The sequence below is a fragment of the Silurus meridionalis genome, chromosome 8, assembly GCF_014805685.1.
Source record: "Silurus meridionalis isolate SWU-2019-XX chromosome 8, ASM1480568v1, whole genome shotgun sequence".
NCBI classification, from domain to species: domain Eukaryota; kingdom Metazoa; phylum Chordata; class Actinopteri; order Siluriformes; family Siluridae; genus Silurus; species Silurus meridionalis.
Window position 1 is genome coordinate 6,509,808 of NC_060891.1, and position 26,402 is coordinate 6,536,209.

Below are 26,402 nucleotides of genomic sequence, written 5' to 3' on the forward strand. Positions count from 1 at the left end.
AGTACTCAGTACAAATATTCATTTTCTTAGCAACATCATAATGAAATCAATAGACGGTTTGCTGTGTATTCACCCTGCTGCTTTTTCACAGCATTCAATCTCCTCAGGTAGAGCCAAAAGCTCAGGATGGTTCAACTCTGCTTCCTGGAACAGCAACAAAATAACTTTGTCTCTAAAAATCATGAATGAAAGATTTCTGTGTAGAGTAACTGCCCCTATCTTAAGATTATCATCATTGGGAGTGCGTCAGCATTCCGCAATTAAAACAATCCTACTTCATTTACATTTACGACACCCTTATCCACAGTGACTTACAGTTATCTCAGTTATACAGCTGAGCAATTGAGGGTTAAGGGTCTTGCTCAAGGGCCCAGCAGTAGAAGCTTGGTGCTGCTGGGATTTAAACCCATGACCTTCTGATTAGAAGTAAAACATCTTATCCACTGAGCAACCCATTCCCTGACTGGTCACAATTCATACAAATCAGACGTGTAACTTTACAGTACCTCAAGGATGTGGTGTAACAGAGTGATACGGCCTTTGTTGGCTCTGGTTTCCGTCAGCTTCAGCAAAGAGCTAATCTTGAAACCTTCAGCGTTTCCTGTATGACTTCCCTGTCAAAGAGGTTGTTTATAGATCAATTATGATACAATTTCAACTCAATTGTTTGGAAATAATTCAATTGAACTTGGATTTTCTGTCATTTCAAAGATTTGTTCATTGGTTTATATGAATGTACTTACATAGTTGAGGAAGTTTCCCACTCGAAGGATTAACCTGCAGAAACTAGGAAGCAGTGTGCTCTTTCTGAGACCTAGAGAGGGCAACAAATACCAACAAATTCTCTAAACAATCTTGAACGCTATGTAGACTAGATTTTAGCGACAAAACTGCCACATGTTTAAAAGAAATGCATATTTGTAGATATTTCTTGTCACCATTTATTGATGTGGTTTTATAATGGTACTGCTGTTTATATAGGAGCCACCCAGGCATGAGTAACAGGATACAGTAAGTCTAAGGTGCATGTTTGGCAGATAGAGTCAACATAAACATCTGGCTGCATATGTATTTCATCCAGCATACTAAGACAAAGTAAAAGACATCACCAAGGGTGTGATGAAATTTGTAAGTCAACTTACTGACACAAGGAATTTTAAAACATTTCGCTGTTAATAAAATTATGACAGATGACAATCGTTATCTTTAGGTGTTACAGATCCTATAAAATATGCACGAGATTGGTTAAACACTTCCACTGCCCGTAAATGTAGCCAACTAAATGAAATATTTAGTGAACCCGAAAAAGCAAATTCACTTCCAAGTCTCAACAGGTACTTCTATATCTGATGACGTCACATTGTCCAACAGTCCATAAAGAATGCACTCTCTTTCACAATGTGGTTTGTTAACATTCTCTTAAGCAAACGAGACTGAACTGCAGCAGATTTCTCAGATTTCCAAGAAACTTGGATTCGCTTTTTACTGTGCAAACCAGATCAAAATACCGTGTAGAATGCCCTTTAAAATTGCCCCATTGGGAAATGAGTTTTTGTTTTAAAAAGAAACATAGCCTGAATAAATCATCATGTAAAATTATATAAATAAAAAAAGTTATATGCTTATGACTATACTGTTTGTTTAAGAAGCTTTTACTAAGGATGAGTCAGTCGAGGCTTGCTTCTGGAAAAATACTGTAGCCCACGCAACATTGCAATTCACTCACTCGCACATGCCTCCTCCACCAGCTGTGCTTTGGGTTTCAAAATCTCCAGCACAGACGCAGTCTCCTCACACAACAACATGCAGTCAATTCTTAGTTGATAGCTAAGAGAGAGAGAGAGAGAGAGAGAGAGAGAGAGAGAGAAAGATAAAGAAAGAAAAAAAGTGGTGATAAGTGGGCAAGAACAGAAGCAAAACAAGATAAGGGTCACCATTTGGCTATTTATTTTGTAATTTATAAGCTTTTTAAGCATTTTTTAAGCATTAATGAGGAAAAATTTATTATTGGGAAATTTAGGTTGTATATGTTTATATACAGTGTGTGTACATACGGTATACACTATTATTTATATATATATATATATATATATATATATATATATATATATATATATATATATATATATATATATATACACACACATACACATTATATATACACACACACACACACACACACACACACACACACACACAGTATATCTATATATGCGTATATATGTGTGTGTTTTCAAACATGCAGGAGAATAAAATAAGAAGCGGTTACCAGGGAACAGCGAGAAGTGACAGGTAAAACTTGTCAACATTAGCAAGCTTGTCTCGCTCTCCTTGGAAAGAGTTTAGGTTGTCGACCTATAATGAACCACAGAAAAGTCATAACTACATCATCTGTTTTTGTTAAGGCTGTTCATAACCTTTTATTGCTACCACATTCTCTGGAACATTGCTCATTCCCATACACACAATAGTGCAACAACAATAAAAAATAAATGCTCACATAAAAATACCAATAGTAGGTGGTGATGTTACGCCATCATCTATTATGTTGACGTTATTCACTCACAGTTGACGAGAATGTAAAAGCCAAAGATCTCAAATATTGGAAATTGTCCCACTGTCTGTTCGTGTATCTGGGCCTTACTATCAGGAACAGTAAACAGCGTTTTCACATTCTGGTGTCTCAACAGTACAAGAGCTTAAAACAAACCAAATTTAAAAGAGGCATCAAATAAGTAACAACCTGCCCAGGGATCATAATGAATGAGTTCAAGCACATTCCTTAACGCATGCAAACGTGCAATGAGGGAGATGCAATTTTTGGGGTATTTTAAAAAGCTCAATACGATACCCACATACAAATGGGCAGGGCCCTAGTTTACCCATTTGCAGGAGCTGTATTAATCTGCAAAAATACCATAAAAGACCTTAATATGCTAGGACAAGAGTGCTAATTGCCAGTTCCTTTTATATGAACAAATACACACATGACTGATTGGCTAGTCCCCCACTAATAATCAACCAAATCAAAGCTTAAATGTGATTTGGGATTTATGATCGTCAATACATAGATCAATAAATTAAGTTCAGTTCTAACCGACCAACCTCGTGTTTCTCTGGGAGGAGCTTCAGTAGCTGTTTTAGCACCTCAACATCAAACTTGGACCGATCCCTTTCTGAATCATGTCCACAAATTCCTCATTAGAGCTGTTAAAAAAAAGGTGAGGAGAAAAAACATGATTTGAAGACTGATGAAGTATAAACTGAAAAAGTTTGATTGCTTCAGGTCAACTTACCATTTGAATTGTTTGAGAAATATATTCAGATTTAAATTCTTCTTGGAATCAATAAAGGAAATCTATAAGAAAGGAATAAGAATTATGAGATCATTTATTAAAAACTAATGTGACAAGAATTCCAATGACATAGTTGTAAACATAAATCACAAACTTCTTTGGGTTCTTTCTTGGCAGGAGCAGCTGGACCTTTCTCTTTAGGCTCAGCCACTGGGAGACTAAAGAGCTGCTCGATGCTGGTGAAGTTGGGTTCCAGAGGGGATTCATGTTGATCTGAAGCCCATATATTGCAACCTACAGAAGAGAAGAATTAACACTAAAGATAAAACCCAAACCTAACTCTATTCTTGGGGACTAGAACTACAGGTTGTGTAGACTAGGCTAATCCATCAAGTAGTTTCAGTTCCAGGTAGGTGTTGACTAGTTGAAACATTTAAATAATAATAATAATAATAATAATAATAATAATAATAATAATAATAAAATATATTGTTAAAGCAGGGTTCAGGCAACTAAGGTACTGAAGGTTATAAAGAAAAAGAAAATAGGAACATGCCCACCGAGCGTCAATGTAATACACCTCTGGTAACGTTGACTAACAGGTGCTCAAACATCATTGGCAGATGGCGACCATGTTTTTTTTTTGAGATACCCAAATTTCCTAATAAACCTCTTTGGAGAAACACGACATGGCAAGTTTCAGGTAAATCAGACGAATGGTTACATAGGTCTAACAATTTTTTCCTTTTTCCTTATTTAACGCAACCAAGTGGCAAAGCTACGCAATTTTTGTTTTGTTTTACCAAAGGTTGAGCACATAGACGCATATACCAAATTTCGTGAAGATATCTAATTCCCTTCATGAGTTATAGCCATTTTTGTAAAAGTGGCCCCACCTACTTCTAACGTTTGCCAAGTTTTTTGCGATGGCGAGTTGAATGTTCAACCTTTATTGATAATTATTAACAAAATACTAGTAAACATTGCTACACCGGTTTCATTCCATTGGCACGAAAAACGTAGGACTAGTTCACAAAAGTATGTTTTCAACAAATTTTACGGAAAAAGCGAATAGAGCAAATACATCAATAGGCATTTTCTTTGTTTTGACACAATCATCTGTACAAGCTATGTGTGCTTTGTGTGAAATTAAGTTTTTTGACTGTAGCACCCTACTTCAGCCAAATGGGTTGATAATTTGTCAAACTCTCCCCAAATTGAGCTCTACCACCTGGCCAAGTTTCAACTCTCTAGGCCTTATGGTTTAGTCTTCATAATCAGTTTTAAGACGGAATAATAATAATAATAATAATAATAATAATAATCTCTAACAATAGGGTTTCAGCATTTCATGCTTGAACCCATAATAAAAAAAAAAAAATAGCCAAATGGTACATAGTGATAAGAAATGATCAATTATTTTTGTTTAATGCAGCATTATCATTTTCATTTTTCTTTATATGGACAAATATACAGTAAAACCCCGTTGGACGAGCATAATTCGTTCATGAATATTGCTTGTAGGTCTATTTGCTCGTACGTTCGAACAAATTTTCCCCATTAGAATGAATGTAAAAGTGATTTAATCCGTTCTGAGACCACATTCGATCGCTTTTTCTGCGCTTAAAAAGTATTTGTAGCCTATTTTAACAAACAAATACACAGCAAATTACCGTAATGTAAACATAATTTAACACTTACTCATGTGATAGTGGTTGATTGCGAGTGTGAGACGCACACCAAGCTCATAACCTTCTTGGTTTCAATGGTAATTCTATTTACTTTCTTTTTACCAGCACCATCACTGATTTTCTTGGGAGACATTTTTCAAGATTTTTAGTGAAATAAAAATATGACACTAAAAAAAGTTAAGTTTTTGCTGCACTGAACAACGAGAGCAACACGTCATCAACTAAGCGACTGATGCTACCCTCGGCTGAAAGCGGGGAACCGGCAGCGTGGGTTTGCTCTTGCCTTCAAAATTTGTTTGCAAAATAGGGTCAAGTTTTGCAAGCATTGTCGCTCGTATCTCCGTTTGCTCGTACAACAGGGTTTTACTGTACTTTTACACTCCCTGTGTATTAACGTAGAAATACCAATGGCCGGGTTTAGTTTTGTTTTACAATGGAAAAGGTAACTAGTAAAAATCTAAAGTGAATATGAACAAACTACAATAATGGCTGTGAAAACCTCTGTAGTCAAATATGGCACACTCACCAGTGACTGCTCTGGAGTTTAGTTTCTGCCAGTTCAGCTTCTTCATTCTAAGTGTGGGATGTGGACCAGTCTTCACTGGCATGCTGTAAGCGCTCCCCAGAAACTGAACATTGTGGGCTACTATTACATCTCCTCCCATAGGAGGTGGGCAAGGTGGGCATTGCATGCCAGGTAGTGGAGGTGGTGGAGGAGGGCCTCCCGGTGCTATCCCTGGAAAGGGTGGAGGGGGTGGTGGAGGCACACCAGCCATGCCAGGTAAAGGTGGTGGAGGTGGTGGAGGGACACAAGCCATGCCAGGTAAAGGTGGTGGAGGTGGTGGAGGGACACCAGCCATGCCAGGTAAAGGTGGTGGAGGTGGCGGAGGGACACCAGCCATTCCTTGTAAAAATGGTAGTGCAGGAGGACCACCACACATGCCTGGTAAAGGTGGCAGTGGAGGTGGTGGTGGTGGAGGAGGAGGAGGTGCAGCCGAACTGAGTACTGGAGGTGGAGGTTGTGTGGTGCAGGGCTTTTCTGTGGAGCTTAGGGGTGCTGCTTGTTTGGCCATTGGTACAATTCTTAAAGATTCTTTCTCCCCATCATTCAGCTCAGTCTGAATTGCGATATCTGCTTTCATTGGAGGTGGAGCAGCTCTATGATGAGACCCAGTAGATAAATCTTTGGAAAAAGCAAGCCGCTGCATAATCGCTTCGGAGGAATCCATTTGAGCTGTAATCAAAAATTATACAAAGAATGACACTTTTTTTATTATTATTATTATTTCAATTAATACACAAATTTAGCTAGGTTAAAATGATTTTACTCTAAGTTTTAAGATAAACAGAATCTAATTCAAGTGAAAAACCCATCAATTCTAGCATTTTAAATATTAATCATGACATGCTAATCTTGATTACCAGCCAATGACCATTAATGGTGTAACGCTAGTAAACTTGCATGTGTTATCAACAATTACTAATAAATACTGCTATGACTTTATGTCTTGAACATGTGATTCCTTGCTGTTATACAACAATGAATGGAAGAAGCCAAATGTCTATTTATTTCTGTCTCTGAGCAACTTGTCCAAATTTACCAAATGGCAAAATTATGGTCTATTCAGCTTCCTAGTGATATTGTTAATCCCTGGGAAGTATAAAAATGTGTTCTTAGAAGTGTCATTTTGGAACTCTCAACTTCTAACTGACGTAAATTAACTGTGAATAAAATATCTTAAAACACTACTCGGATCCCACCACTGCCATAAGAAAGGAGTGTACAAAATGTCAAAAGTTGTAAATGACTTCGAGAGAAGAATGTTGGGGAGATTAGACAGAGAGGAAGCTCACAGTTCTGGGCCAGAAGGACTGCACGGTTGGTTAGAGCCTCCAGGGCCTGCCAGATATCTACCCGCTCTGGTCCCAACAACAACAGAGTCTGTAGGATGGACAGCAGCTGCAATGATGCAGGGGAGCTACTGACCTTCAAAGACAAGAGTCCAAAACAGACCATTAGATTTAAAAACAACACTGCAATCACATACTGTACCATATAGATATACTACATACATACAGTACATACTTTACTGTGCAGTTTGGTAAAGCAGCTGGCAACATTTACTTGTCATTTGTCCTAAAATATTTTAAAACTGATGTACTAGATTTTAATTTTAAAACTGCAAACATGTGATAAGCAAGATCTCATGTAGGCATGGATAAAGTGCACAGTGTATAAAATACTGTTGTCATTTATTAATGATTCTGGAGCTATGCATAAGAATAATAACATGAACTTATCACCAAACTTTATAGATCAGTTTCTGGGATATTTGGCCAAACTCACTTTGTTAAACAGCGTGATGAAGACATCCTGGTGATTGCTCATATCAATGCCTCCATAAATTCTCAACAGTTCATCGTCATCCTCAGCCATAGCTTCCTCGAATGCCTCACATTGGATGATCAAGTCTTCATCCTCCTCCTCTCTAGAGAAGCAAAACCATATGCAAACAAAATTAGAATAACCACAGAAAAGTGAGACAAGTGAATGACTTCAATGATTGTTTTTTTCTGATTTGCGGGATATGTCTGGAGGAAATGAGGCACGAGCTGATAAACATTCAATAAAGCAATACTCAGCTTACCTCAACTTCGGCAAGAGGTCAAGCAGCTGCAAACCTGGTGGATAAACGTGAAAATGAGCAGAAGGGACTTCATTAGTCTTTCACTATTTTGTGAGTTTTGAAACATTCCTGCACACTAGTGAAACACACACCAAAGTGCAGACTGTTTTTTTCTCATTTAGACGGAAGTCCGCACGGACAAAAAGGTGAGTGCAATTAATGCGCGATGCCTCATTAACCAATCGCTCAGAAGGGCTGCGTTCCAAACCGCACACTACCGTACTAGACAGCAGGCTAGTGTACCACTCTAACCAGTCATTTTCTCGGTATTATTTTAGGGCACTAGCTTAAGTGGTGTCGCGGTTTTTTTTTTTAGGGCAGGCTTTCTTCCTACTTCAATTCGTACTTTCATTGCAGGGCGCGTTGCGTATGGGCTGCTACTGCAAAGTATTAAGTGTTTTTATGTACAGTATAATTAGAGAACAGTTAGCAGATAGAAAGCAGTTCTGCTATAATATAAATGGTGTGGTGTCTTTTAATGGAGTATTTCGCGGTGGAAATGTATAAAAAAAGGTCCGAATCGCGTTTATTACTGCGGTTAAGCTGAAAATACACGGTCAAGTCAACAGCACTTTTTTTTTTGCTTTGTGCGTCTAATCGTGCATTTACGGTATTAGGTGTTGGGCGCCGTCAAAATAGATGTTAAGACGCTTCAGAAATGATTTTCCGTTATAGAATAAATCATAAAAATATATAAAAAATAATAAAGTTATGTATTGCTATTTTCATCAAAAAACTAATAATACAATTTCGTGTTTGTGGTGTAAATCTATATATAATAATGGCCCATATTCAAACACTCCTAAAACATCTTTACTGTATAGTGTTTGAGATTTTACAATTAAAAGTAAAGGCAAAATCTCCTTTATATTTCCTTCCTTTATATGTTCACTTATTCATGCAATGATCTTTACTCAGAGTGACCCTGACTATCACTGAATTCATTTTCAGGTCGTTCTACTGTACAATTTTTACACAGCAATAACCATCAGTGCATTTGTATTGCCATATTCTAACACGCATAAAAAAATTTTCTTTATAGGTTTGTGCAATCTTTTAAACTATTCCTGTTTAGAGTATCATTGTCTATTATTTTCCCAAATTTCAAGTCATTTCACTGTACAGTTTTTAAGAAAAGTACCTTTTTTGGAGTGCATTTTCAATCATCAAATTAATTTTACAGTCTATCGGGGTGTAATATATTTTTAGTCACTATATACTAGCAGCTGAATTCCCCTTCACATATATGGGCCTCTATATATTTATATAACGCCTCAATCCAGTGCTTGTGGTATACATCTGTCTACACAATACCCATACATGTCCTAAAAATGATATCCAGAGTCTTCGGATTTATTTTGTAGTAGATACAAATTTAGAGGTTTTGTTTAGCACTAATGTTTAAAAGTAAAATGGTAGGAACACCATTCTTAACAAAAATGTGTTAATGATCAGTAACATATTCCCGTTTCATGTGATAAAATGAATTTAAAAGCCCTGTACTACCTGTGGCCCTGTGCACTACACATTCCATATAAAAAATACCTTTTAAAAAGTCGAGCATTTCTTGATTACAGCAAATGTTAAAACTTTGCTTTTGTTTAAAGAACTCAGCTAAAATTCTGAAGAAAACCACAATTACATTTGTCTACCAGCATCACATTGTGTAGCCTATGAAAAGAAGAATTGAATTCCTGAAAATAAAAAATAAAAAATAAAACATGAATCTCAGTGCAAAAGGCACCTTCTTCTCTATGACTCACACCAAGGACACCTCATGGGTAGCATTAAGAGTACTGTAACTGATGGACATATGGAGACCTGGTGTTCACCTTTGCCATTTCACAGACTGCTTTAATCATTTTGAAGGGTTATCATTTCAGTGATTCTCACCTCACCTCATCTAGGATGTACTGGCAAAATGCCAACAGACTTAATTAAACACTTAATAGAGTGATTCCCATCATCTATAAAAAACTAAATCAGTAATGTTCAGTAGAAAATTCTTGTTCTTCCATGAGCCTTATACACTGAAGAATAACATTTTTCTTCTACAAAAAAGATCGGTATCTGTACTCGACTGGTGGTCACCCTGAGCAAAGATCAGCAGCATAACTAATATCATCCTTTAAGATGTAGAAATATTACGAAATATTTCTACATCATAAAGAGTGAAAGGGAAAGTTTATAGGTCTGTGGTGAGACCTGAGATGTTGTATGGTTTAGATACAGTGACATTGAGTAAAAGACAGGAGGTGGAGCTGGAGGTAGCAGAGCTGAAGATGTTAAGGTTTTCGTTGGGAGTGACGAGGATGGACAGGATTAGAAATGAGTTTTTTAGAGGGACAGCGCATGTTGGACGTTTTGGTGACAAGGTGAAGAAGGCGAGATTGAGATGGTTTGGACATGTGCAGAGGAGGGACATGAGTTATATTGGTAGGAGAATGCTGAGGATGGAGCCACCAGGAAGGAGGAAAAGAGGAAGGCCAAGGAGGAGGTTCATGGATGTGGTGAGGGACGACATGCAGGTAGTTGGTGTGAAAGAGGCAGATGTAGAGGACAGGGGGAGAGGGATGATCCGCTGTGGTGACCCCTAATGGGAGCAGCAGAAAGAAGAGGAAGAAGAAGAAGAGGTAGAAATATTGATGCTGTGAGCTATCAACTTTCCCCACAGAAAAAGTAGGATCACTTATTGTTAGTGCTGTCCAGGGATTTTACATTATCTAGGGAACGCATCAGGAAGCGTTATGAACCCTTGAGACTACTTAAGACTATAAGTAAAAAATGGAAGATGACTTCTGGGTAACTTTAGTTGATGAAAATGGCAGAGGATAAACTCATTGCAGGAGCATTTTATAGGCAACACAGATGAGGTCATGGCAGTTAGGTGAAAACTTGGCTAATACCTAGCTAGGAAACAATAGAGGCAGAGATTCCACAAATTACACAAGAAAACTGATTTCCTCTCCTTAGTCATAGAACTATCATTCTGTAATGTGATGTGCAAATAAGTAATCATATGACAACATTTCACAAAAAATTTCATTGATTTCCTGTTAACCATGAAAGGGTTTGAAATCTTACACTTAAAAAGGTTGTGCTATGTACTGTATGTTGCATACCAATGAATTCTTTGCGCATCCTGTCCCTTTGGCGCAGGTCTTCGGTGCTAAAGATGAGCGCATTGATGAAACTTAGCAGCGTCACCTTGTAGTGCAAATTATCTGTGTTCAGGAGTTCATTCATGATCACGCTGAAGCGATACTGCTGCATCTTTACAGCCTGCAAGATAGAACAACTTTCTAACATGCAGCTGCTGAAGCCACAACTGGCATTTCTGTGATAACATAAAAAATATAATTTGGTATGCATTTTATAGAGTGCAGTCAGTTGAAAAGATTAAGGCATATTTAAATATATTAAATGTATAATTTATATACACTGTATAATAGACTTTATATATTAACATCCCCCTGCTCCCCTTTAATATCTCTATAAGCTCTACCAGATGTGACACGTCCTAAAGTTTTGGGCGACAGAAAATACCCATTTAATATGTGTTGGTTTTGTGATAAAAAAAATAAAAACACCCAGAAACTAAAAAAGGATGCAAATTCTTGCACTTTGCAAAGAAACAGATCAGATGTTATAAAATAATGATGATTGACACTTGCCTTATAGTGGTCCAGTGAGTCCAGGGCCAATCTGTATCCCTCTGCAGCAAAAATGCTAAGTGCAGCAAGCAGCTCAAACACCTGTTTCTTCACCATGATATTAGACGTATCCAGAGCTGGAAAAATCAAACCATAAAATCAAATCACTTTTACACCTAACTTTGCAATGTGATTATATTGAATGTTCATACCAAAAAGCTCCTTTTGCTTTTGTTTGCTGTAATTAACTGGTTAATATACAGTATCTCACAAAAGTGAGTACCTCATATTTCAGCAACCATTTAGTTATTTCTCAAGGGAAAATTCTATTGAAATAAAATGTGGATATATTTTAGAGTAGTCAATGTGCAGCTTGTATAGCAGTACAGATTTACTGTCCTCTAAAAGTAACTCAACATACAGCCATTATTGTCTAAATAACAAAACAATAACAAAAGTGAGTACACCCTAAGTGATTAGCAGCTGTATGACGTGTAACTATGCAAAGCCACATGATCTATTTATCATGTTCATGTTTTTGTCTACATGACAGGTCCATAAATATTTGTGTATCTTGTATTAGAACAGTTAAGATTTAGTGCTTTGAGTACAATTCTCTCATACTGACCACTGGATTTTCAACATGGTACCTCATGGTAAATACTCTCTAAGGATTTGAGAATTAAAATTGTTGCTTTCAACAAAGATGGCCGAGGCTATACGAAGATCAGCAACATCCTGAAACTGTGTTACAGTTCAGTGCACAGGGTTATACTAGGCTTTGCAAGACGGGTTTGGAACAGGTCTCGCAAAGGTCAAAGAAGTTGAGATTGGTCACTTGTCAGTGCATGAGCATTAATTACTGGAACCATTTGCTGTGGTCTAATGAGACTAAGATACATTTGTTTGGCTCAGATGATGACAGTACCAAGAAAATTGTGTCTTGCCTACAGTCAAGCATCCTTGTGGTAGCATCATGGTCTGGGACTGCATGAGTGCTCCTGGTAATGGGAAGCTGCAGTTCATTAAAAGAAACATGGATTTCAACATTTACTGTGACATTCTGAAACAGAACATGATGCCCTCCCTTCAGCAACATAATAATGACCATAAACACACCACCAAGGTGACAACTGCCTTGCTGAGGAAGCTGAAGGTGAAGGTGATGGAGTGGCCAAGTATGTCTCCAGACCTGAACCCTATTGAGCACCTGTGGGGCATCCTCAAGCAGACGGTGGAGAAGCACCATGTGTGTAACATCCAGCAGCTCCTTGATGTCATTATAGAGGAGTGGAAGAGGATCCCAACAACAACCTGTGCAGCTTTGGTGAATTCCATGCCCAGGAGGATTAAGGCAGTGATACACAATGGTGCTCACACTAAATATTCACACTTTGGACACAGTTTTGACACAGTATATCACTTATTTGTTGTCAATTATTTAGAAAATAATGGTTGTATGTAAGTTATTTTTTAGAAGACAGTAAATATATACTGCTTATACAAGCTGCACATTGACTACTCTAAAATATATCCACATTTAATTTCTATAGTATTGTCCCTTGAAAAGTGTGTGGGGTGTACTCACTTTTGTGTACACATTCAAACACTTATTCACACCTTTTTATCTTGGCCAGTCCACCTATGATCATGTTTTTAGGAAGATTGGAGGACAGCAGAGAAACTGGTGATAACTTATTTGGACACGTAAAAAAGTAACACTACCCGCTGTTCCATGTGCCACTTATTGAATTTGAGCTCATTTCTTGTATCTCATTGCATTGATGATATTTATAAAAGCCTTAAACTCACTATAATTTTGTATCCATGTACCCAAATAATTTGAACCCAAATAATAAAATTTTTGGTATCCATGTGATACATGATGAAAGCTCAAGAGAGTCTTTAAAAAGTTTTTTTCCATTCAGATCCATACAAGGCTTTCTGTAGATTCATGACTCCATATAAAGTAAATAGCGGTGCAGTTTTGCCATTTTTAGCAAAAGTACAGCAATGTTAAAAATAAAATTTTCCAATACAATACTAAAAACGTTGTACCTTGTGAGAGCTTACGCACATAGCCCTCATTCTCCATTATGAAATGGATCCCTATAGATGAGTTCATTACAGCCTTGACACAGCTGACACAGGTGAGCTGTAACAGTGCGTCAGTGATGCGCGAGCAGCCACGACCTGAGAGACGGTCCAGGGCCTCCAACAGCAGGTCGAGGCCTGATAGTTCGAGAAATTGTACCATCCATGCCTGATCACTGCCCTCCAGACGCTTTTTCAGCCCAGAGTAGTTCAACACGGTGGGCATCTGTAGCAGGCGGATGCACAGCTCAGGTTCAGCATTCTCTAAGTTGGCCTCCTGTGTGCTTGAGTCTGAGTCTTGAGATGAGCCCAGATGACTTTTCAGTACTGCCCATTTTTTCTGCATTTTTTCCGACTTCACTGACATGATGAAGACGATTTAGATGATGACGAAGAAAGAACTGGAAAAAAAAAAGACAAACAGATCAGGTCAACTTCCTCAGCTGACTGAAATGAGTCAAGTTGTGAACATAATAGATAAGATAAAAAGATGTCTACTTGGACTATGTTTTGTGTAGTTTCTCATTTCTCTTCATTATGTATGTTACACGTTAACATAAATATGTGCTCAGGTTTTAAACATTGAAACTATTTACAGTACAATTAATAAAACGTAATATTGAAGGTGTGTGCAGAGTGTTTGATCCATTCAGACACTTAGTTGCATATAATAAAACAGCTATTAAATGAAACATGGCTAATTAAACAAAGCTCTCTGGACAAGCTTGTGCTAAAATGCAAATTTGCCAGGTTATTTCTGCTATAAGCAAAAACTGTACCTGGTGTGACCCTTGAGGAGGTGTGAGGAGGTCAAACTACAATTTACCATTAACTTAAGCTGTAAATTAAACTGTAAATCAAAGACAGCGAGTGTGTGTTTGTATGGGCAGAAAGAAATGGAATAGCTGGCATGCTATTATTATAAACTTAAATGTAATTTAAGAGGTATTTGTTTGACAAATAGACTACATTATTATGTAGTCTGTTTTTGACTGACAGCCAGACATCTAGAGAATTATTTGAAACAGAACAATAGAAAAAACTGTATAGTTACACCTCTAGTTACACACATTTGCATTTTAACATTATTACATGGATATAAATGTTGACCATTGTGAATAGTTTTTTGTGCATGCTCCTCTTCCTACATTACACAAAATAGTTAATAAAATCAAGGCAAAATATTATATAGGTCAAATATAAAATATATTACTGTATAATTATGTTAAACCATTCCAAGTGGCATGTATGGTGCTTATCAGAGTGCATGCAGAAATGTGTTTTTGATTGACAACAAATCGTACATTTAAGTGCCTTCTGACCTCTAAAACATGGCCCTTTCACAAACAGGCCTTCACTTTATAGTGCAAAAAAAAAGCATACGATCAAATAAAATCAGATGCTGTTTTCCTGTTCTGTCTCCAGGAAGATGCAGCTCTACCTCTGCCATGTTAATTAATATTCATAGTGTTGTGAAACATCATATTCATGTAGCAGCAGCGGTGAGAGAAAGCGTTTAAGCAAAATTTTAGAGAGAAGTAATCAATATTCATCAATCAATACATATAAAATATTTGTCACAAATTATTGGCCACTTTTTAAATAATAAAAGTAAAGTGCATCTATTAATAATTATATATAAATAAATAGTTTTTTACAGATGCAAATATGTAAAAGAAAAACCGTTACGTTTATGCCAATTGGTGAATCTTACCATCCCAAACACGCAAACACACACACACACACACACACACACACACACACACACACACACCCACACACCCTATATGGCCAGAAGTATTGGGACACCTGACATTTTCAGCCATATGTGGTTCTTATCCAAACTGTTACCACAAAGTTGGAGGCACACAATTATATAGGATGCATTCATGAATATATGGTCTTCAGATTAGAGTGGAAGATCTTGAGTAGCCTGCTAAACAGCTCTCACTTGTGATCCTATTGTAAACCTTTGGGATGAACTGGAATGCAAATTGCACCCCCGGCCTCCTCACTCTGAATAAGTACCTAATTTTACACCCCACTAACACTCCACAACCAGACTCCAAACATCTTAAAACAACAAATGGGTATGGGATGTACAAAAAGCACATACAAATATGGTCTGGTGTCCATAAACTGTTGTCCATATACCGATATAGCGTATAAGGGATAAAATGTCCTGAAGCTTTTCCTAATATCTTGTCAGAGACTGTATTTAAGCAGATATACAGTAGCCACTGTTCAAATGGCTGCTGCACCCTTGATCTGAGCAACTGACTTTCTATCCAGGGTGCATTAAGGACAGAAACAAAATTGAACTGCAATGCACTTAGAGGAAGTGACAGCTGTGCACATTTGCCTGGTGATAGTGTGGCTCAGCAAGTCTTCCAGCAAAACTCTGTAGGGTGCCCTGTCAGCTGCAGAAGACAAGGGGATTCAAACAAACAATACAAATGGAGGCAAGGCAATATAATTCAGTGTTAGATGTTTTGAAATATAGAAAGGGTTGAATACTAATTTGGAGGTTGCAGTTATGCATACTGTAGGTCTGTTTTAACAGGTTAGGCCCAGATCAAAGAATTTCCTAGGAAAGAATTAACCTTTCTGCAAAGGGGTGTGTCAAATGCCAGTTTGCACCACCCAGTTTACAGATTGCAATCTCTACTCCTTTATCTTTTTGCCTTACTTTCTCCAATGGGCAGATGTACTTTCTACTCTACTTGTCTCTACTCGCTTTGTTATAAGCAAGTTGCACCTAGCTCTGTTTATCTTTTCTAAATCTTAAATATATAATAATTAATAGGACATTCCTGGCAATGGTACAACTATGTGGAGCTGCTCATTTATTTGATTTCCTGTTTCTGTCAATAATTCTTTATATGAACATTGCTAATGATAATTGACTTAATGCATTTACCCTGAAATTTTTGCACAATTCATGATACTACACTTGATTTAAATGCAACTTGATCATGTTGAGCTGGCAAAAGTCTCATTCTTTACTTTTTAACCTATGCTTTTGTATCAGCTATGTTTATACCCCACTGCACTACTACATCACATGATTACACTGTGCCAGTTTCCTTTTTATATAAATCTATACATTTTTTATCTTGTTATGATTCATTTATAATTTACTTTTAGAATACTTCTAACTTTCTGTGCTGATGTTATGTGATGACCTGTGCCTAATCTATTTATTCTGAAATGGATATTTAGATACTCTCATGTGGTTTATACCAGGCTATGACTATGTCACATTTGACATAACCTGTTATGTTGGTTTTCACTGTGTAAATGGTCCACTTTATTCCTTGATCTAAAAATATCCCTTTATGATGCTTTTGGTTTGTATGATTAAAGTGTTGTTCGGATCTCTTATTGTTAAGTGTCCCGCCTTTACCATAAAGTGATAATGACTCAGTGGTGGAGTCAGTGATATGTCCAAAACTCATTGTGGCATGTTGCTCTCTAAAGGTTTAAAGTACAACTGGCTGAAAGGTTCATATTACAGTAGGTTTGACCAATAAATAAACACAACAAATAATCAAGTCAAGATAATAGCTTTTCATTTTGATCCTCCTTATTCCCTGTCTATAGTAACAACATGGTTTATATTGTATTGGAAGTTTTGACCAAACTGTGTATCTGGTGTATCTCAGGTATAGAAGCATGACCCTAAAAGGGAAAAGCAGTTCCAGATTTGTTAAGGCAAGAAATGATAAGGTTAAAAAAACATCTGCTTCATTGAAAATCTGTTTAGACATGTGTGCCTGTCCGCTATTACCACAACTAACACAAAATTATAGTACAGAAGCGTTTCAGATTTTTCAATTCAATTAGACCTTGCTATTTATTATACACACAAACTGAAGGTTTGATATACATACAGTATACAATATACATGCAATATAAATCTAAAAGAAGAAATCTTTTCATACTGTATATATCTTTATATATATTGCCTTTTTTGGGGATTAAATGAGCATGTAATAATTGAAAATATGTTGTATCAGGTTCTATCCTTAAGCCTACAGTGACACATGGCTAATTTGAATATATTAGTGGATCTCATAGAACATCTGTTGCTGGAATTTATGGTTCATTTCACAGCATCTCATGTTCTTAGTCATTTATTTCCCTTCATACACATATGTTCACCCAAAATGCAATGCAGCAGAATGCTATTCAGCAGACATGTTTATTATTCATCCAGACTTCAGTAATAGAAACATGTATTGGGTTTTTAAAAACTTTTAAACATAAATCTAAAATATTTTAACAAAACATCAGTACCAAAACCTGCATCACTGCAAATGAACAACATATTTTCCCTTAAAGTCTTTAAAAAGAATCATGGTCTCATGTAACTTCTTGGTAAAAAAAAATTATCCTGTTCCAGAATAAAAACATGACTTTATAAATGCTGTAACAATATTCAGCCTTGGTAAGAATGAAAGTTTAATGGAAGTAGGATTGGAAGAATGAATGGAAATTGATGCAAAACTAAACTGTGAGCAAACTAAAAATATTACCAAATAAGAGGTTTGGTTTAAACGGATCCTGTTATTTTGAGAAAGATGTGGAAATAGAGGAAATGACATAAGCATGGAAACGCTGAGCTACTGTAGTACGTGTCCACACTCAAGCTAAACACTGCTGCAGCTAGCATTTTTGAACAGACACAAACATAACAGAGGCTAAACTTCTTCTTGCTTCAATCTTCTTCAGTTCAAGTCTTCCAGACAAAAATACACACTGTCTTTGTTTGCTCCACTGTCTTAGGGCATGCTTTTTTAAGTAGAAACGCAAAGGGGAAATAATTGACCTTTTAATATTTGTCCCAATATTACAGTTCATATTTAATTTTCTTGGCCCACAAGTCCAGATGCTTAGAGCTAAAAAAATCTATCTTTCTTGCATTCTGACATTTTATGTGTGGTTTATTTTTATTATATTCTGTTTTTTTGTGTATCTTGTGATTATGATCCATTTACACTGACATCCCTATTCTTACTTACTTACATGCTACTGGGTAATACACACTAAGTGCGCTGCTAGGGGACCACACACACCACTCACACTCATCGATTTATCATTCGTAATTCTCCTACTGGTTTTTGAGACAAGGAATGGCCCATTCAACCCAGAGGAAACCTACATACATAGAAACTCCACACAGACAGTAAGCCGGCTCAGGATAAAACCCAGTACTCCAGAGCTGTCAGGTCAGCAGTTTTTTCAGGTATATGCACTTGTTAAAAGAAATAAACATGACTAACATTCTTTTTAGGGCTTCAACTGATCCAAACACTCCACGTGTTCCTGACACTGCATTTGCCTCAAAAAGGTACCAAAAGGGAAAAGGAAACCTCAGAAAGGAAAAGCTAAAGCTGTCTGTTGGTAATCAGCTTAATGTAGCATAGGTTGTCCAAAAAATCATGTCATGTAAACGACAAAGAAACAGCACCAGGACCAGTATAAACATATCGTATAAACAAGTGAACAGAGTGCTCATTCTGCATTCACATGACGCTGAGTAATGGGAACAAGCTAAGCAGTTAGCAGAAAAATGCCCAGGCTACAATTGAATATAAAAGCTCTTTAGCACAGACAGATTCTCTGTACAATGAAGAGCTTTATATCAGAATGAATGCCAACAATGTTTAAAATTCAATGATTTGACCCAGGGTCAACAACACTGCCATTTACTCTTTAGTTGAATCCAGCAGTGGGTAATACAGCAAACCATCTATTGCTATTTTTTTCTCATTACTATATATTAACCACTTCCTAGTCAGGGTCACAGTAGACCTGGATCAACACCAGAACTATTTCAACACTGTGAACACCTTTGGATAGGATGAGATCCCAGTCTATTGCAGGGAACCTTGCACAAACACATTACTTCAGAGTAGCCAGTTTACCTTTTAACATGCTTTTTTTAATGTGCCTTCCTCCTATAAAGCATCTAAAGGAATTCCAGGTCTGACAGAGGTGCCAAGAATTAATCCTTAGCTAGATCTTACAACAAACTTAGAACCCTAATTTAAAAGTATAGGGCGAAGAAGCTTAAACAAACAGAAATTGACCAAGAAACATATCATAGGCTACAGCACAGCACAGCACAGCATACACAATATATGTAACCTCATGTAAACAGTGTGCTTGATTTTATTTTTCTTTTATAAATGATCCTAACTAAGCCTGTGGAAAAAGCATTTTTGTTCTCTTACAGAAGAAATGGGCACATGCCAGTTGGCGCTTTCGGCAGCTTGCTTCTTTGTTGCTGCCAGTGTGTGCTTGGTGATGCCCACGCACACTGGTCCTGCATTTTCTTTACAGACAATACTACTTTAAAGTGAGAACTATCAATGTCTACGTTCTAATCATTCTGTTTGGGACTCTGGTCATATTGTGGTGTACCCTGACAAAGCTTTATTCAATTGCACAGCAATGGCAAATCAAGTCTTGCATTGTTTAAGAATTGCCTTTATAATAGAAAGTTAATTAGTAACTGAACAAAAGGTCTGACACTGAAATGCATACAACAACAAGTATTCACATAGTTTTCAATCACGTCTGACTTGTGTGATTAGATTAGACTAACTGGTATGGTCTAAAAGAAATATGGAAATTTAATTGACACATATTGTACAAAGATAATAATTGAAGGTGCAAAACCTGAACTTACAGAGCCGGCACTCCAGTGACCTAGAATGGTTCAGTTTAGTACTCTTTTTTTCTATTGGTAAACTCTACTTTCAAGTTCATTTTACAGGATGTACAGACTTCCATGCAGTGTTATGCGCTTCCTTTTGCAAGGAGTGAACAATGCTGACAAAGGAAACATGTTACTATAACAACATTTGTCCTTTTTTTGAGATTTCGTATCTCATGTGATCCCTACATGTTCTTCCCCTTAAATAGAACAACTTGAAAAAAATGGATTCTGAATAATCCTTCAATATCATAAGTTAAATATGTCCTTCTTGGTGAAGCTAAAACTAGTGCGTGAGGGCGAATACTTTCATATGAAAATCTGACATGTAGCCATATATGAACATATTTGTAGTTCTATTGTTTGCTTGAGACATATATAATAAAGTATATGTTCGAATATGTGGAAAACGTTTTTTTTTTTTATTACTATCTAATGTAAGACACATACTTTAATATATTGTGTAACACTAATCATGATAAATGAAAGTATAATATATGAGATACCTGATGTTGAATTAGGTAATTAGTTACTATGTGAAACTAATATCACATAGATGTTAATGTAGAATTTGCTCATGGGAATATTCAACATTGATACACTCCTAGAGAGTAATTTGAGAGCTCAGTCTTGTGCCAATCTTAGGCATCTCTGCTGCAGAATGTAGATCTGCCAAATGCATAAATGTAAATGCAGTGGAATGACATTATTCAGACTCTTCTTTGAATGGAAGCAAACAATTAAAAAAATATATATTTAAAATGGTATAAGATAACTTTTTCATAACATGAATGTAATGGATCCAAAAGCAACCAAAGTTACATACCAAGGTACATATACTATAGGATACTATACAAACACTATAGGATACTATTTGCATACACTATAGGTGATATGCTGCCGCAAGGTGCAAATGTAGATGTTGCGCATGCGACTTAGAGTTGCCGAAAAAAAAAAAAAAAAAATATATATATATATATATATATATATATATATATATATATATATATATATATATATATATATATATATATATAACAATATCAACAACAACAAAAAACCTTTCTGGCGGCAAGTCGGGCTGGAAAACCTCCTGCAACACTTACTCAGCGGCAAAGAAGTTTTGATGAAAAAATGTGGAGACTTTACATGGTAAGACATATATTCATAAATAACTTTGTTTATAAGATGTACATGTTTTTCTGATCAGCTTTGTCATCACGGCATGCATTTTCCTTTGCTAATATGCTAACTCTCAAACTAACATGAATGTTTTCTAAATGTAAATGTTTATAGGATTTCTTATCTGTTAGCAAATGATTGTAACTTGAATCATGTTAAGATATACAGTCTTTAAGCATCATATTTAAGCAAATTATGTGTGTATGATTTTTCATCTTGACGTTAATTTTACTTTAGAAATATTTAGATAGTTAGTTAATTAGTGCAGTTAAAAATAACCTTTGCAAATATGCCAAAAAACAATGTAGTTGACTGTTTATAAAAGTTATTTACATTTAAAGGTTTGATTTCATGTTAGAGTTTTAACTTTATTACAAAAAATATATATATATAGATATATATTTTTTTACTTGTCTTTACACGTGTAATTTCTTTATAAAAGGGTCTCCTGTTTTCTCTTTTTCGAGTATTGGGAGTGACTTTATTCCAACATTTTTGACTCCAGTTTCAAGTTCCAGATCCAGATCACATTGATTATTGTAACATGTAATCATATCACAATGTTACTTGGAAAATGTGAAAATAATGTTTAATGTTGCAATGTTACAGTGTTGTTATATTATGTTTATTGTAAAATTTGGTTCCTTGTTGATCCCTGTTACTTGTTGGCACACAGGTTTTAAACAATTATGTTTGTGTGTGTGTGTGTGTGTGTGTGTGTGTGTGTGTGTGTGTGTGTGTGTGTATTTGGGAAAATATGTTAGATACTTAGAAAATATATTTTTTTATATTTTGAAATATATGTGGCATTATATGTAGAAGTATCTGACATATATTTCTATATTTGTGAAATCCAAATATGAATATTTATGCAAAATATGTACTTTGCACATATTGCTATATATCAGATTTTAGTATGGGCTCTCTTGGGTGTTAGCCTACATTAGTCTGATCAAATCGTATCCACACATAGTGTTTGTCACAATGTCTACAAAGGTATTAGTCAATGGGAGGCTCAGAAGCCAGATACACTTGAATATATAATATGCTCAAGAACAAAAACAACTACCAATGTGAAAAATGTAAACATGCACAAGGACATTGTTATACTGTATTGTTTTAGTCAGGAAATCAAGGCAAGATATCTCCCCCGAGTTTTTTTTTCCTCTGGTTGTTATATTGGATTAAGAGGGACCATGGAAATGTGTCATCCTTCCTTTGTATATTACTGTAGAGTCTTGATAGCACAATCTCAAGGTTATAACGACAGCCAGCTCTCTCTCAAAACCACATAGACTAAAATGCATTTCAGATCAACTAAATTGTTATACCAATTCCGGCTGCCAGTACATATTGTACAAAGCCTACACACCCAGTAGCATTTGTTGTACTCTTTTCTAGCCTGTCATGATATAATGAAACCTTGCACTTTTTTATTTTTTAACATGAAGTGGGTGTAGTGACATTGTTCAGATCAGTTTCCTCACACCTCCAAATAAAATGCCAATAGTTGGACAAGCAACACTAACTGAACATGTCCATGATGATCTGTGGTTGAGGTCTGTCCCTTTCAGTTTGAAGATGAAAAAGTGAATGATAAAACTATTCTGCAGCATGATTCCAAAGTACTAGGACTTCTGACACACAAAGTGTCATGCAAACTGTATTATAAATTTGGCTTGCCCAAAGTACCATTCACCAGTGTTTTGGTGTTACATTTATACCATTAATATTGCACATTGGTATTGATTGTGATCCCTAGATTGTGACCTCTTCACCACAGTCCACTTTCAGATAAAAAGTGTGTTTGTTCCATGTTAGACTCAGGTATCTATTTTCATTTAATGCCTCAGGTCTTAAAAATTATTTCCATGTATTTGTGAAATAAAATTCAATTTTGTATAATGAACCTGCTTAACACTTCTCTTTGCTATAAATATTTAGTTTCATGAATGCCAAGAGAGGGTACAGAATAAATTCTTACTAGACATGTTTAAATTAAATAAATGTCTCTTTCTGTGAAAAAGCTTTGTTTTAGATTTAAACAAAGCTGTATATTTACCACTGATCAAATGTTGAGAAGATGAAGGGAAAAAAATAGATTCAGCTTTTAAAATGCAGTTAAACATTTACTAAGTAAAATTGACACATATTAGCATTATCTAAACCTGTTTTTGGCAGTGGATTTTATATTTCATCATTCTAAATAGTAAATACTTCACTATGTGAGCTACTGTGATTACCTATTTTGGCATGCTTTAGTATTTTGAGTATATGATGTTCTCTAAGTTTCAAACAAATGTACTAGCACATTTAACATAAATCACACTGACACTGGAGAATCCCATTCCTGCTGCAAACCAGAGACTAAATCCTGTAAAGTCCAACAGTTTCTTTGGCCAGTTATGAGGGTCCCTATTTAGCATGCATCCACCTATATAAATGTATGTGATCAGTTGCTATTTTTATTGTTACTTGGTTAGAAAGTCTGCAAAGATTGAAATGACATGAGGGACCACACTCAAAAGGGAAGATGGTGAAATTTTAATGCACAGACTCACCCAAACGAGCCCTTTTGGCACAAAAAAGTCACATGCCTGACTGGAAAACATGCATATCTGCATGCTTTTTATGCAGGTGCCACATGATTGTCAGAGTAGATAACTGCATAAACTGCACAACATTCCATCTGAGGTAAAAGTTGGCAGTCTTTCAAATAGGAATTTTTTTATGTTCATGCCCTTCTCTACAGTTCTCAGCTTTAACAATGTAATGCTCTCCCCAAGTAGGTTTTCTCGACAAAACCAAATTTTCATAACATTTGAAATTAAAGTGAATGGACAGGAAGTTTTTTATTCCTATTCATTCAATATGCAGAGACAGTATATGCAGTAAAAAATCATGGAGATCCTACAATCTGGTAATTATTTAGGAAACATGCTGAGGAAAAAAAAAAACTTTAATGACACTACTACTTTTGCTAGTTTTTGAAATAATGTAACCTTTTACCAATTACATTTTCTTTAATGTTTTCTTTAATATTTAATTAGTGTTCCCAGATTTTCCTTATTTAAAAAAATGTAAAGAATTTTACCTTTCGTTTACATGATACTGATCTGATACACATCTAACACTCTCCTCCTCGCCAAAAAACAGAGCTGAGCAAGTTTCCGTTGTGCAATCGGTACAATGGCACCAAGACAAGTCATACCAACTTGCAAGATCTTAGTAGTATCTACATACCCTATTTCACAACATTAACCTGGACAAAGTATATATAATCCAGGCCGAAGATTACGCAAGGAACATGTCCCCCGCACTATTTATAAAAAGTTAATTAGTCCCCCTCACTTTTTTAGTGGAGAAAAAAACAGGTAACACTACACATTTCATCCCCCCCACTTTTGAAATGATGGCTACGCCCTGATATAATCTATCTATATATTTATCTGTCTTCGATATTTATACACGTTAAACAGTTTCAATTAATTTCAATCAAATATTCAAATGATTTCTTTAAATTAGTGTAAAATCAAGAGCAAGTATTAGAGGAGGTAATGCAGTTGACTGGATAAAAATGAGCATGAGGAAAAACTCGATCAAAGGGCATAAATTTAGCCATGGCTTATTGAGTATATACTATGATGTGGCTATCCAAGGAATCCAAGGAATCTGCATCATTACTTGTAATTCTTATCTTATCTCTGGTAATTATCTCTGTTTTATGTAGCCCTCTGGTCCTGTTTCACTGTGAACTGTAGAAGTTGTACATGATTAAAATGACAATAAAGTGCATGGCTTGCTTAAAGCATTGAAGAACTAACTAGGAGAAAACTCCTTAAACTGGATCTTTAAACATTTGTAAATAAAATAGCCCTGTTCTGAGGTGTTTCATCAGTCCCTACTACTCCCTATTGTAGGAGTCAAGCAGCTGGATCACGTGACCAGGATGTGCGGAATGTGTGGACTACTGATCTACTGAACATGTACACAACGGATCGCTCATAATCAGCAAGACACTGCACAGATCAATACCAAGATGTCATTCTTCTACAAGATGGTCGAGACAAGATCTAGTCTACACGAGTATAAGATCCCGAACAAGCCATTAGACACGAAAGCAGACTGGAGCAGAGCTGCAGAAGATGCGTTTCTTTCCAAGCAAAATCCTGTTGTTTCTGTCCACAGGATACTCATTTAGGTCAAAGTCATAATGCCGAAATATCTGAGTGATATATATATATAATTAACCCTTCATTTGCCCATGACCTAATAATACTCTTGCAGTAGAAGAATAATAGAAGCTCTGGAAATGGCACAACTTCAAGTTACTAAATATAGCGTTTTTTTTTTTAACTTCGGAAAGCGATTTCGACCAATGAATCGGTCGATTGTTTTAGGACAGAAAGATGGACGGCGAGAACGTTCACACTTACCTCTGTTTCATGAGCGTGCTTCAGGAAATATTCAGTGTTTTTCCACTACATCCACATTACAGGCTGCCGAGCTGCTGTGTGCCTTTTTATCTCTACTGTGATGGAGCGTAGATGTGAGCCATGATTCATACTGTAGACTCACACTCTCTCTGACACACACACACACACACACACACACACACACACACACACACAAGCCGGCAGTTCCAGAAAGGGTGGAGTGACCAAAACTCCACTGTGTGTGTGTGTGTGTGTGTGTGTCGGTGGGTCTGTCTGTCTGTGTTTTTATATCTTGGCGAGGACCGTAACTATATCTAACTACTATAACTAAGTCATGTTTACCATTGTGTAGCATCCCCTCTAATGTACTTTAAACAACAGTCATACATCTGAGAGCTGACGTAAACAGTTGCTGGAGTTTTGGAGAAAAATGTCCTATTTGTGCTTGATGCAGAATTGTAGCTGCTCAACATTCCTAGGACTTTTTTTTGCCATATTTTCCTTTCGTTATCTGCCAAGTGTTACTAGAAAACGATACATATGCTGCTTTAAAACCTGTAAATATATTTCATCATTGATGGTGCCTTTCCAGATGTGTAAGCTGTCTATGCACCCCCATACCATCAATAATGCAGGCTT

The 26,402-nt window shown here is 36.3% G+C and overlaps 1 protein-coding gene across 2 annotated transcripts; it reads right to left on the minus strand.

Moving 5' to 3' along the window:
• Positions 1 to 1,771: 1,771 nt before the first annotated feature.
• On the minus strand, positions 1,772 to 25,941 carry inf2 (inverted formin 2). 2 transcript variants are annotated; one of them, XM_046855814.1, is made up of 13 exons: positions 25,764 to 25,939; positions 13,386 to 13,822; positions 11,349 to 11,464; positions 10,797 to 10,956; positions 7,636 to 7,669; positions 7,335 to 7,476; positions 6,842 to 6,974; positions 5,514 to 6,221; positions 3,451 to 3,590; positions 3,297 to 3,358; positions 3,106 to 3,207; positions 2,270 to 2,355; positions 1,772 to 1,827 (listed from the first exon to the last, which is right to left on the minus strand). In XM_046855814.1, exons 2-11 carry the CDS (start codon positions 13,786 to 13,788, stop codon positions 3,141 to 3,143), a joined length of 1,965 nt encoding a protein of 654 aa, XP_046711770.1. In that variant the 5' UTR covers positions 13,789 to 13,822; positions 25,764 to 25,939; the 3' UTR covers positions 1,772 to 1,827; positions 2,270 to 2,355; positions 3,106 to 3,140. The 2 variants fall into 2 exon arrangements, with proteins under 2 accessions (XP_046711770.1, XP_046711771.1); XM_046855815.1 differs by lacking the exons at positions 1,772 to 1,827; positions 2,270 to 2,355; positions 3,106 to 3,207; ... (3 more) ...; positions 6,842 to 6,974; positions 7,335 to 7,476 and having other exon boundaries at positions 7,632 to 7,669; positions 25,764 to 25,941.
• Positions 25,942 to 26,402: the final 461 nt, after the last annotated feature.

Excerpts from the sequence above, each read along its gene's own strand:
- inf2 (XM_046855814.1), bottom strand. The coding sequence starts at position 13,788 with ATGTCAGTGAAGTCGGAAAAAATGCAGAAAAAATGGGCAGTACTGAAA. Across the intron at positions 11,465-13,385 it reads TGTGCGTAAGCTCTCACAAG|CTCTGGATACGTCTAATATC; the intron begins GTACAACGTTTT and ends TGATTTTTCCAG. Across the intron at positions 6,975-7,334 it reads TCATCACGCTGTTTAACAAA|GTCAGTAGCTCCCCTGCATC; the intron begins GTGAGTTTGGCC and ends TTGTCTTTGAAG.